Source organism: Mugil cephalus, chromosome 6, assembly GCF_022458985.1.
Source record: "Mugil cephalus isolate CIBA_MC_2020 chromosome 6, CIBA_Mcephalus_1.1, whole genome shotgun sequence".
Lineage (NCBI taxonomy): Eukaryota > Metazoa > Chordata > Actinopteri > Mugiliformes > Mugilidae > Mugil > Mugil cephalus.
In genome coordinates this window covers 6319164-6332515 of record NC_061775.1, presented here as the reverse complement: position 1 = coordinate 6332515, position 13352 = coordinate 6319164, and the positions used below count along the sequence as shown (strand labels likewise).

Sequence of the window (13352 nt, the reverse complement as noted above, 5' to 3'; positions counted from 1 at the left end):
TCCCTACACAAAAAAATGCATATACACAATTAAAAGCTACCAATGTACTTACAATACACTCATATGTTCCCTGATAATCCTTGCAAGTAGCTCCATTGCGACAAGGGTTTGATTGGCACTCATCGACCATCTCTTCACAGTGGAAGCCTGTGTATCCGGGCTGGCACTGACACTGATGGGAATTTCCAACATTTACACAACGCCCCGCATTCTTACACACATTCTCCACTTGCAGACCTACAGAAATGTGGAAAAGGAGGCATATATGGTTAAAAACAAATATAAACTTACACTATTACTAGGCCATCATGAACAACAATTAGATGGTACATGGCTCGGGGATGATATAAACAGTATTTCATTATTATCTTTATACAATCATGTGACCCTAGCCATCTTATTTCAAAATAATATGTTTTTTTGCCAGAATAACTCTAATTCCTCACCTTTCCTGGCAGCATAGTCCTGGCAGGAAGTATTGGGGACGTCACAGTAAAGTCCCATCCACCCAGCTTGACAGCGGCACGTCCAGGAAGTTCCTGTCTGAGAGCAGGAACCATGGTGACAGTCCACCTGACTGCACAAGTTCACGTAGTTCTGCAAACAAAATTAAATAAAAAGTCAGTCTTAAAGTTGGCTGTAAATACGACATAGACAGAACAAACCTTTGGATAATGCACCCAACTGACTAAATCAGAAGTGCTTAATTTAGTGTGTCCATTTCATCTACTTCGCCTTCTACTTTAACTTATACATATACACTAAATATTGGCCAAAGATCAGTATATTCAGATGCTGGGTACTTTAGATGTTAGAATATATTGTACTACAACACAGAGTCAGAGGCAGAGTCACGCTATACACTTGTTGTAACATTGAGACAATATACCTGGCAGTTATTCCCATTGTATCCCACGGGGCAGGTGCAGCGGTAGGTTCCCAGGCCATCAGTGCAGGTGCCTCCGTTCTTACAGGGCTGAGAGTCACATTCGTTATGCTCAAACTCACAGAATGTCCCGTAAAAGCCGGGGCGACAGCGGCAGGAAAAGGTGTTGATGTCATCGATGCAAGTCCCATTATTCAGACACGAACTGGAGGGAGGGAGAAAGAAGCACAGAATTTAAACACGTTTTCACTGTCCAATCATGAAGTTCACAGCAGATGAACAGAAGTAAATGCACAAAACACAGATTGTATGGACCATGTATTGAAGTTACGGCTCACCTCTCAGTGCATTCAGGGATGTTATGTTCACACTGGAATCCATTAAAACCCGCCCGGCACATGCACACAAAGCTGTTGACGTAGTCCCGGCAGATGGCACCGTTCATGCAGGGCTGGCTGGCGCACTCATCTACCTCTGTCTCACAGCGCACCCCTTCAAAACCCGGGCGGCAGACACAGGAGAATTTCCCAACATCGTCCACACAAGAGCCTCCATTCAAGCATGGGTCTGGAGAGGATATAAAAGAGAGGAGAGACTTATAATTACCAAAACATTCATAGTAAGAACTGAACTTGCCAATTCACACAAGGCCCTCCCATCAATGAACAACTCGCCATGTAAGTAACTCTTAAAAAAGGGTTAACAGATTATGGCTCGTTTCCGCTGTTACTATTTCATGCTTTTATTTTAGTACACGTGGGCCGGAAGTAGAGGTCAGAGGTCAACATGGCTCTGCAATTTTAAGGATTTTCCTGTATGTGTGTTAAGCACCTGGCTAGAATTGGGAACAAGGTATGTTATAAAAATATGTTGTGGAGTCATGTGTGTTTAGCGGACTTTGTGTGAGAGTGTTTATTCTTCACGCTAATGTTAATGTTGCTGTTCATGATAACTTTAGCCTCTGTGTATGTGTATGTATGCAGTGATGTTAAACTAAAATGAGCCTTTGGGTCATTTCATGGTTGAGATGGTGTATTTGTTTCTAAGAGCTCATTTTGCTTTATTTGTCTGTCCTTAGCTCTTACGGTGTTCCAGACAGGAAGGGACTCGTGCAAAATATGAAACAAATGGCTTTACATTAATAAATTCTTTTGGAAACATCAGTAAAGTCTGGCTGGGTTTGCTATACACCAGCAATCGAGGACTGACGGAATTAAACAACTTTCTCTGCTTTAGTTTATTTTTGTCTGTATTAGATATTTATCATGTACATGCTTGTAGTATCTTAGGGAACTCTCCATGTTGCTTTCTGTGGATGCTCGGCATATCTCAATATACAGTATTACATCATTAACATGTGTAATTAAAGGTGTAAATGAGAACACTGGATTGAAGTGAAACGCACTTGGTGAGCAGTCGTCAATGTCGGTCTGACAGTTGTGACCGCTGTATCCAGGTTGGCATTTACACATGTAGCTCCCAGCGGTGTTCATGCAAAGGCCACCATTTCTGCAAGGATTCTTTATACACTCGTTTAGATCGTCGTTGCACCGTGTACCTACACAGTTATGAACAAAGAAACAACTGTTAGCAAAGTATTCATCCGACAGTACAAACAGACTCAGAAACTTTAGACACACACCTTGCCAACCAGCGGGACATCGACAGGTATATGAGGTGTAATCTGCAGTTGGATGGCATACTCCTCCCCTTTCACATGGATGCGAGGCGCAGGGAACTTGCTCCATCTCACAGTGTTTACCTATTTTGACACATATTTTAACAGCCATGAAAAAGAGGCTTAAGTGACTAAGACAAACACACTAACAAAGTGAGGTAATACATGCCAGTAGGTCAAACATGATATGGTGGAAGTGCATCATCACAAACCTGTGAATGGTGGGCTACACTGGCAAGTGTAGCTGTTGACTCCATCTATACAAATGCCGTGATTTTTACAGGGTCCAGATGCACATTCATCTATGTTCTTCTCACAATTCACACCTAATGAGTGAGAAGGGAAGGAGACATTTATATATATTCTTTTTAAAGTTTCCCTCTAATCAAAAATATGTGTGGACAATTTCCACACCACAGTCCATATAAAAAGCACTATATACTAGGCATGGCTCGATACCACTTTTTCACATCCAATACCGATACGACAGCCTTGAGGATCGGCCGATACTGATCTGATACTGTTCCGTCAATTTGTTTTTGTCACTCTAAAAGTTGTTAATAATACATGGATGTAATTTGCTTGATACTGACACCTAAAAACATCACAATACAACAGTTATGCTGGTCCCCAAAAGAAAGAAGGAAAATATGTGACCACAGCTGAAGTTATGCTGTGACTTTATTAAAACTTAAAGCTCACATAGCTTTTAACAGCATTTGTAAACACTGCACAAGCTGCACCATTCTAATGTTTGAAATAAGATAAAAGTGCAACTTGGTGCAAATATTTAAATTAAATTAAATAATTTCAGTCTATGAACAGAAAAGTCACACTTTATACCTCGATGACATTGCAAAGCTGTGATAAATAATTGAATAATTGAATTAACATAAAATAATAGCATCTCCACTAGAATAATGTAGGTAGAAATTACACATGGCTTCTTAAGACACACAATCCAAACTTACGGCTATACACCTGATTTGCTGCACGAAAACAAAAACAGAACAACCCGTTGAGACACTCATTTTGCAAACTTTGCATTCAGCTGTTTGATTTTTCTCCTCCGTAAGTGTAAAGTAATTCCACACGGCAGACATGACCGTAGCTCTGCAGGCTTCTGTTCACGGGACAAAAACATAGGCGCATGGCAACCATGGGACAGCTCGACAATAGTGTTACGGCATGTAGCGCAAAGTGAAGTCGAGGATACATGACATAGTTTGGGCCTATGGATCGGATCAGACAGGTTCTAATAAAAAAAATCTGATACCCGATCCAGTCATTTTGGCCTGGATCGGACTCGATACCGATCCAGTGGATCGGATCGGACCATCCCTATTATATACATATACACACACATGCACATATACGGTGGTGTGAAAAAGTGAGTTTTTCTTCAGCCATTCAGAGGTGGATTTGCTGGTGTGTTTTGGATAACTGTACTGCTGCCAAACCCAAGTTCTCTTCAGAGTGTGTCGTCGAAAGCGCTTTGGGTTTTGAGGAGACATGGGTGCATACAGACCACACTGTGGTGGAGTCACAAAGCTTTAGAAATGGCTTTATAACCTTTTCCAGACTGATAGATCTCAGTTACTTTCTTTCTCATTTGTTCCTTAATTTCTTTGGATCTCAGCATGATGTATAGCTTTTGAAGATCTTTTGGTGTAGTTAACTCTGTCAGGCAGGTCCTATTTAAGTGATTTCTTGAGAACAGGTGTGACAGTAATCAGGCCTGGGTGTGACTAGATAAATGAACTCAGGTGTGATAAACCACAGTTATGTCATGTTTTCACAAGAGAGGCAAACACTTTTTCCACACAGGACCAAGTAGGTTTGGATTCTGTTTTCCCTTAATAAAAACCTTCATCTAAAAACTGCATTTTGTGTTTACTTGTATATAAACTGTGTGTATATATGTATAGTGGTAATGTTGGTAATATCTGTTTTTTTATAGTAGTAATCTTACCTCTGAATCCAGGCTGGCACTGGCACATGTAGTCATTATGTCGGTCTACACAGGTGCCACCATTTTGGCATGGACTTGGCTGACACTCATCCTTTTCCTGTTCACAGTGGTATCCTTCCCAGCCAGCCTCACACTCACAACGATACCTTAACATGAAGAAAAAGGAAGCAAACGTTTTAAATGTAGTCACATAATAACAGCAGGGTTGTCTCCATTAATTGGATTGCTTGGTTTTAGCTTAATGGTGAGTGCTACAAATGGTTGTCCCGACTTGTAATATACAGTGCCTAATGTATGCCACAGCAAAGCTGACTTTTGATCTTTTAGATAAGAATCGATTCTTTATGTTATCCTTTTAAATGACTCTGTACATTTTGCTGTAATTACAGTATGACTTGTTGAGTTATGGCCAAAAACATGTCTCATGATGACGGTGACTACTGACTGCCAAATCAGTTCATCTTTGACAGCAAATGACCATTTGCCATGACAAAAGATGAAGTGCCATGGCTTAAATTTCACCCCAAATTGTTGCATATTAATCCGCATTTGATTTGATGGATTACAAACATAAAAAAAAAAAACTTTCAGTAACAGTATAAGAACAACATACCCATTTTGCTGTTCAATACATTCTCCGTGCACACAAGGCTTAAGAGCGCAGTGGTCAGTCCCAGAGATGCACAGAAAGCCGTGGGTGTTGGGCGGGCACAGGCAGTGAAACCCATTGACCTTGTCCACACAGGTTCCCCCACTCATACATGGGTTTGAGTTACACTCGTTTATCTCCACTTCACATTTTAGTCCTATTAGAAAGCAATTCAAAGGGGAATTGGAACCACTTGATTACACCACTGATTTCAGTAACAACAGGTTGTAGTATTATAGAAATTACACATCATAGTTAGCTGGGATAACTAGTAAACACTGACCTGTGTATCCAGGTGAGCACACACATTTGTACTCATTGATGCCATCTTGACATTCTCCATGCTCACAAGGGTTGCTAGCACAGTCATCCTCATTGATCTCACAGTTCACACCTGAGATGGGAAAAAAAACAAAGCAAAATAAAGACAGAGTAACAATCAAGTTACAAGTAGCGCAAAAAATAACATCATTTCCTAATAGTTGGAGTGAGTAAAGAGTAGCATCAGAAGCAAATTAGATTAAGTCATTACAAAATGCAGAGGGTAGCCCACTGACCACCAGGGGGAGCATGACTCCAAATAAAAAGGAATTTGAAGAAGTGAGAAAATGTCCCCAGAAACCAAGACTGTACCTTTAACACAGAAGAGGATTTTATCATGTGTGACGTAACTGATTAACATTAAAGGAGCAACTATTAAAGAAGGAGAGAGAAGAAGCAGGAAAAGACAACATGAAATAACAAAACAAAACAGAGAAGACAGATCAGAGGAGGAAATGAGGGCGTGAATCTTCAAAGTAAGAGCTGACAGGGAGATCTGACAACAGTTTTGGAAAAGCGAGTACAGCACAGCCTTCAGTACCAGACCTTGGGGTGGCACAACGTGCTGAAATGAGCTTACTAATCCATACAGCAACATGATTTTGCACTACTCAACACAGACTTTTAACTGCTACGCACACGTATACACAGAGTGATCTAGACTTTACAAAACATGGAAAACTACACAGGAAGTCCTCGATGGAAGGGGCTTAAAATTGGATTTAAGCTGCTCAACCAAGACTTTCAACAGTTACAAAAATCAGTGGAGAAAACACTCTCTTCAGGACATTGGGACATTATCAGTATCTTGGTCACCAGTAGTAGTTTTAGAAATGCTCATATGTACTTTTCAAATACAAATCTGAATTCAGGTCACTGTCAAGCAAATAATTTAAATTATTTTTGTAGAGTATCAAACACCAACCTGTGGTTCCCTGTTGGCAGTTACACTGGTAGGCATTAACAAGGTCAACACAGCGTCCTCGGTTCTGGCAAGGGTTGCTGTGGCACTCCTGGACCTGGATATTACAGATGGAGCCTGTGTATCCAGGATTGCACTCGCAGGAGAAGGTGGCGATGCCATCCCTACACACACCATAGTGACATGGCGGTGGATCGCAGTCATTGATGTTCTCCTCACAAATTAGACCAGTGAAGCCTGAACGAGAAATGTATTGTTAGAATAATAACCAGCATCACGGCGACGATTACAGCTTATTTTAAGGATGGGAAAGTTTTAATGTTACTCTTGTTTACCTTCAGCACATTCACAATCATATCCATTTGGTCTGTCGATACACTTGGCCCCATTTAAACAAGGTGTGCTGGAACACTCGTCTATGTCTATTTGGCACATTTCACCGCTGAAGCCTGAAAACCAAACGCGATGATTACAGTAACAACACATTAGTGGACAGCCCAAAACATTTCACAACTGATTAACTGACGGTGGACTGAGATCAATCACATAAATGTATAAACAAAAGTTTTTAGTTGCACCAACCTGCAGGGCACTCGCAGACAAATCGGCTGACCTGGTCCTGACATTTACCCTGGTTCAGACAGGGGGAGCTGATACACTCATTCACCTCGATCTCACAGTGAGTCCCCTCAAATCCTGCACAAATATATATAAAAATCTTTTACTTCTTATAACAGTTATTAGTTAAAGGACATAGTGTGGATTCAGATTCAAGAATTAAAAATAGCAAACACTGCATTATTGAACATTTATATTATTTTATCATGAACTAATGCTAAGAAAATAACATTTATTATCTATCTATTATCTATTTATTATCTATTGCAAGACAAACAGACAACTTCAAATATTGCACTTGTCATATTAAGTAATTAAGAAAAAAGAAATTCGCACCAGGCATGCAAATGCAAGTGTAGTCCCCAATACGATCCAGGCAAGTGCCATCATTCTGGCAGGGGTTTGAAGCACATTCATTCACATCTTGTTCACAGCGAGGTCCAGAGTAGCCTCTAACACAGTTGCAGATGAAGGAGCCCAGAGTGTTCTCACAATTCCCACCATGTTCGCAAGGGTTGGCTCCTGATGAAGGATAAATAGTTAAGGAAGGACAAAAAAAAAAAATAACAAAACAGAAATGTTGTAGGGATAACTGCGTTAAGACCACGGTGTCTCACCAATGATGCATTCATTTCTGTCTTCTTTGCAGGTGGGGCCTACATATCCAGGTGGGCAGTTACAGTTGAACATGCCACTAATGGGGTTGGTGTCACACTGAGATCCCTCTCTACAAGGTTTACTGACACAGGCGTCATCTCTATGGCAGAGCAAACCTGAAAAGGAATGATTAAAAAATGGTCTTCAGAAACCTTGTCTGTGCTGTGGCAAACTGTCCCCAGAAAAGTTCAAATGCAAATTTGTTACAGAGGCCTACTTTCAAGGTGGGTCTTAATCCAACACACTCAACAGTATGAACATGGAAAGTATATATTTTGTATAGTAATTACTCTATTGCACTGTTTGGCAGAGCCAATTCCTTAAGGAAGATTAAATAGTTAAATGATCAGTTCTGGTCAGACAGGTTCCAAAGAATTCTGTCCTGGATTTCAATATTACACAGAAGGCAAAGAAAATAACATAAATCAACATAAATACAGAAAGGGACTAGTTGTTCTACATATTTGAGGTTTATCAGATGTTTCTCCAAAACATGTATAAATGTGTGTGTGTGTGTGTGTGTGTGTGTGTGTGTGTGTGTGTGTGTGTGTGGTTTCACTCTACTAGCCCACCTGTCTTTCCGACGGGGCAGAGACAGACAAAAGATGCAACACGGTCGATGCATGTGGAGCCTGGGCTGCATGCAGCAGATGCACAATCATCGATGTTTTCAGAGCAGTCCACTCCACTCCAACCATTGACACACACACAAACGTAGCTGCCCAACAGGTTGCTGCAGGTACCTCCGTTCTGGCAAGTATTCGGCTGAAGCCGGCACTCGTCCACATCTTCTGTACAGTGCTGACCTGTGGAAGGGGGGAGAAAATTGAAGACGAGGGAAGACATTAAAAGTAAGTTATTACTCTGCATTGTAGCAACCTCGTGAGTTGCTGTCAGAGATACAAAACTGTTTACACACTGGTATGCTCACAATCTTGAAAATGCATAGTATAATAACCATATATAATCCCAGTAGGCGTTTTAAAATTTCCTTTAAATCCTTTAAATATCCATCATTATGTTGGCTTTGCATCCCCTGGTTGGCTTAGTGTTATATAAACTCATACAGGCCCGAGAGGGCTGATATATTCTTGTTTGCTTTGTGAACTGAAAGTCTGCGTACAGCAGACAAGTGTGTTAGCAGAGACACGCCTTGTGTGGAGCAAGGGCCTCAGAAGAATTAGTTCAGATATGGCTACAATGACTATAAAATAAAAGGTGTCACCAACATGCAGCTGAGGTTGTTTTACACATGAAATCTGACAGAAATATTATGCAGAACGTTTTAAGACAACTTTTAACAGAGTATATATGAAATCACGTGTGTGTTTTATGTCTTCTGCCATGAATCCCTTTCAGACACATGAGGACATCCCTGACATTTTGCATGGACAATAGGAACTGCAATGGTAGCTCTGCAAAGTGTAACACAGCGGTTAAATCAGTGTAATAGTGGTCTCACCTAAACAAACACAACACACACTAATCCCTTACCAGTCCACTCAGGAGGGCACTGACAGTTGTAGGTATTGACTCCATCCATGCAGGTTCCACCATTTGCACACTGATGATTTGGACAGTCATCGATGTTGTTCTCACAGTTAGTTCCATTGAAACCTGGCATAAATGTTAGAGATATTCATTGATTATTTGTTGTTTCAATTATTTGTCCATTGTGTGAAGTGTTACTAGCACATCGCGGAGTATGAACAGCAGCACTGTGTCTGTTTGTGGTGTCTACTTGCTAACTGTAGCAGACAGGCTTTACAGTGTGTCTAACACAACACAGCCAGAGGGATCAGACTGTTTGCACCTCAAACAACATAATGTAACAATTCAGAAACATCAAGCTACACTCATCTCTTCAAGAAGGCAGTTAAAATCTTAGACAGGAAACCTCTTCACTTCCATTACTGTAATATCCTAAAAAGGCATAACATTCTTGATATTGATAGCTATCAAATCTTTACGGATACCTGTCTCGTCTTCTAAGTTTTAAATGCTTAAACGCACACATCCGGAACAGCGACAACTACTTACTTTTCAAGAAAAATCTCAAACACTGGTTAAAAACTACTCAGACATGCACTCACATAGCCTAAAAGTTTTCTTAATCTGATGTATGCTCTCTGGATCCTTGGACCATGTCTGTTCTGATACTGTCTGTCTGTGTCGACATTGTCTGTCCGTGTCGGGTTCTGTAATTGTCTTTTGTATGAATGTTGTTTTAAAGTCTTCTTTGTCTGTGTTGTGTCTGCCTTGGGACTACGTCTGAAAATTAGCATCTGTGCTAAGAACGGCTCATTTACACTGATGACTAACGCATCAATGTTGATTAATGTACCTTGTCCCAATTCAATAAACTAACAATAACAATAATAATAATAATAATAATAATAATGATAATAATTTAGGTAAATACCAGTTACAGTATCGTTCTCTTGCTTTGACCATTCCTGCTTTCTGACTCTCACTTACCAGAAGAAAAAACTCTCTACATCTCAGTGTGTGGTGACCAGTTCGTTTTTTAAATAAAATGACTTTAATTTTTTAAGATATGTCAAACTTTGATAATCCCACCTGGAAGGCAGTGGCATGAGTAGCTGATTTCAGAGCTCTGGTGGCAGGTGCCTCCATTCAGGCATGGTGAAGGGGAGCAAGGGATATAAGAGCTTTCACAGTGTTGACCTGTAAACCCTGGGGCACAGATACACCTGTAGAAAAGACAAAGTTCACAAATGAATTTCACAGAGAACATCTGTCCATTTTCAAAAAGTCTCATGTAGAAAAAATAATAGATACAATTTTCATATTTGGTTATCGAAAAAGGAGATTCTCACTTGTAGGAGCCGGGTTTGTTGATACACGTGCCCTCGTTCTGGCATAGAGACGGGGTATCTTCACATTCATTTGTGTCATTGAGACAGCGAGGACCTTTGTAGCCTGGACGACAAGAGCATTTGTAGCTACCACCAGACAGAGAGCTGCACTTTCCCCCGTTGGCACAGGGACTAGACAGACAGCTGTCCTCATGCTCACAGTGTGTTCCTGGGAAAAGAGGAGAAAAGACTGTTGGAAAACCTGGCCACACATCGATATGTACAGCTATACATTCACAGGTGACATTTCAGGCGTTAGAAACAGAAGCCAGTCTGGGGGGAAAAAAAAGACCTGGCGCGTAACAACACAATGGAAAAACAGACAGCATCATGTGTGGCTCAAGGACTCAGTAGACACACACAAACAGACAATGGAGATAAAGTGTTTTGTAGGAGACTGCAAATGGCTTGCTTTAAATTAAGGGGAAGAGGATTTGTGTTGGTTAACAGTGATCATTCCAGCATACTGTAAGAAAAAACTATTAGCGACCTTGCCTTTGGTTGCCCAAGTCTAGTCATTACAAAACCTTTTTAGATTCAAGAGAAAAATGAGGGCAAAAGAAATGAGATTGGGCAACCAGGCTAGCTCCTTGCGTTATAACCCAACCTTTTACTTAATTTAGTAAAGATACTTAAGTGCAACTGAACTGGCATGCAGTATGTTTAAAATGATGTTCCCGTGAGGTGATTAAAAATGATCTCACCTGTCCATCCTCTGGTGCACTCACACTTGTACTTGTCAAGAGAGAGCAGGGTGCAGACACCACGATTGGCACAGGGGTTGTTTGGGTAACACGTGGAGTTCTGGGGAGTTTGGCAATGTTGCCCCGTGTAACCTAGTGGACAGCTGCATGTGGCACTGCCTGGTACAGGGACACCAGCGGAGATGGACACAGAGCAGTTCCCTCCATTCAGGCAGTAGCCAGGTTGACATGGGTCCTTGTGTTGGCAGTACTCACCCAGGAAACCTGGCGAACAGCTGGACACACACAAACACACACACACCAAAACATAGGATTGAGAAGCAGGCAAAGGCAGTCCAGTTCAAGGCTAATTGGCCCTCAATGCAGACAATACAGACGAAAGATGAGCTGAACAACTACATTATAAAATGTATGTGTGCTTGAGAGCGACGCAAACAATCAAAACAATAGAGTGAGTTTCAGTCAGGTGAATGTATTGCACCACATCAGACAACTGCTACCGAGAGCACTGGTAGAGTGCTGAAAGTAACATCTGCACAAGAGTCCTATAGTACACACAGACACGCACGCACACGCACACACACATCAAAGAAATATATGAACCAGTACGGTAAACACCACTGTCTAATAGACAGGCTTTCCACTGCTCTAAAGTGACGTAAACAACAGTATATGTGAAACCACATCCTTGAACATGAGTGGTTATGCATAAAATAAACTAAAATTCGCAGTTCAATTATTTTACACATCAAATGGTAAATTAACTGCATTTATTTTGTGTATTTGTCACTGCAGCAATGTAAAATCGTTCACAAAGTGTTTCATGTGTCCAATAGTTGCTGCATAAATTGAGGGGTTTTGTGTCCTTATGACGCACTATGATGCGCTGTTAGGATGCAACAGGAATTGACCTGCTAACCCTGTGATTACTAAAGGAAGTGCTCTGAACCCAGAGCTGTTGCCCCATAAACCCTGCTAAGAGAAAAGGCAGAAGCTCGGCTTGGTGGGTGGGTTAAACTGAGGTCACTGATGACAAAGGAGAAGCTCAGAAGCAGAAGGATGTGAGGTGGAGTTATCTGGAAGTTGTTGACGGAAGCCTGGCAGAAACTAAAAAGAAGTGGAAAGTACCAGCAAATTAACACAATACTGTGGCCAACAGATTGCTCAATAAATGCCATCATCCAAAATGTGTCTACATATGGGTAAAGAACTATTTTTAACAACTGGGAGCTGTTTTTAAAAAATTGTATCATGTTTGACTTTAAGAAACACCTATCTGCTGAATTATGACAACATGTTGTCCATAAACTGTGCGTGTCTGGTTTTCCTCTGCTCATTCATCAGCTCTTTCTTTCTATTTCATTTTTCTTTTTTTTTTTTAGTCAAGTGATTCAACCATAAGTCAAGCAATGCAAGAAAAATCACAAAATTACACAATATGTCCACTAGGAATCTTTCTAGAGACAATGTTCCCTTCGTCACTTTCTATTCCTCTGTCTTTTTCTAAGTCCCTCCTACTTTCACTCATCACTTCTCTATATGTGACTGTATTTGGTAAGACGTGTTATGTTGTTTCTGAACATAAATGCCATTAGTCAGGTAATTTCCTATACATGCTACTTGGATCTTTCATCTTTGTGCGTGTGGCACATGGCAGACACGCTGTCTGGGGGCCGTGGGCGTAACAGCAACCTGCTGCCTTTTAGAGAGGCTTTTAAACCTGCCTCCCCAGAGGGGCTCAGGTAACACAAAACGAGAGCAGAGATACGCCACACTGTAACAAACACTGGCAAGTTAATACCCCATTTTGTTATTTATTTCAATTTACAAATAAAAATACCTATAGCATGTACAAGCATAGAGAGAATCAAAGATGTGTGTTGATGAGACAGTGGGGATAATTTGAAAGTCCCAAGCTTAAAACTTTTATTTATTACTGGCAAACTCCACCCCGAAGCAGCTTGAAGATATTAGGTTGTGAGCGCATGGGAAAGCAAGAGAGCCATGAATCATGCCAGGCAAACTCTCACAGATCAGTCGCATCTGTGAGACTTCTGCCTGATATG

General features: G+C 40.9%; 1 protein-coding gene across 1 annotated transcript in view; it reads right to left on the bottom strand.

Moving 5' to 3' along the window:
- notch2 (notch receptor 2) overlaps window positions 1-13352 on the bottom strand; it is a 40309-nt gene that overhangs the window by 8891 nt on the left and 18066 nt on the right. The window contains exons 3-22 of the mRNA XM_047586580.1: window positions 11287-11561; window positions 10544-10751; window positions 10284-10417; window positions 9198-9320; window positions 8276-8509; window positions 7664-7819; window positions 7383-7568; window positions 7011-7124; window positions 6764-6877; window positions 6432-6665; window positions 5469-5579; window positions 5150-5342; window positions 4537-4682; window positions 2777-2890; window positions 2529-2648; window positions 2292-2444; window positions 1225-1453; window positions 890-1091; window positions 447-597; window positions 53-237 (exon numbers count right to left, since the gene is read on the bottom strand). Coding sequence (XP_047442536.1) covers window positions 53-237; window positions 447-597; window positions 890-1091; window positions 1225-1453; window positions 2292-2444; window positions 2529-2648; window positions 2777-2890; window positions 4537-4682; window positions 5150-5342; window positions 5469-5579; window positions 6432-6665; window positions 6764-6877; window positions 7011-7124; window positions 7383-7568; window positions 7664-7819; window positions 8276-8509; window positions 9198-9320; window positions 10284-10417; window positions 10544-10751; window positions 11287-11561 — 3382 coding nt within the window. The remainder of the gene's footprint in view (window positions 1-52; window positions 238-446; window positions 598-889; window positions 1092-1224; window positions 1454-2291; window positions 2445-2528; window positions 2649-2776; window positions 2891-4536; window positions 4683-5149; window positions 5343-5468; window positions 5580-6431; window positions 6666-6763; window positions 6878-7010; window positions 7125-7382; window positions 7569-7663; window positions 7820-8275; window positions 8510-9197; window positions 9321-10283; window positions 10418-10543; window positions 10752-11286; window positions 11562-13352) is intronic.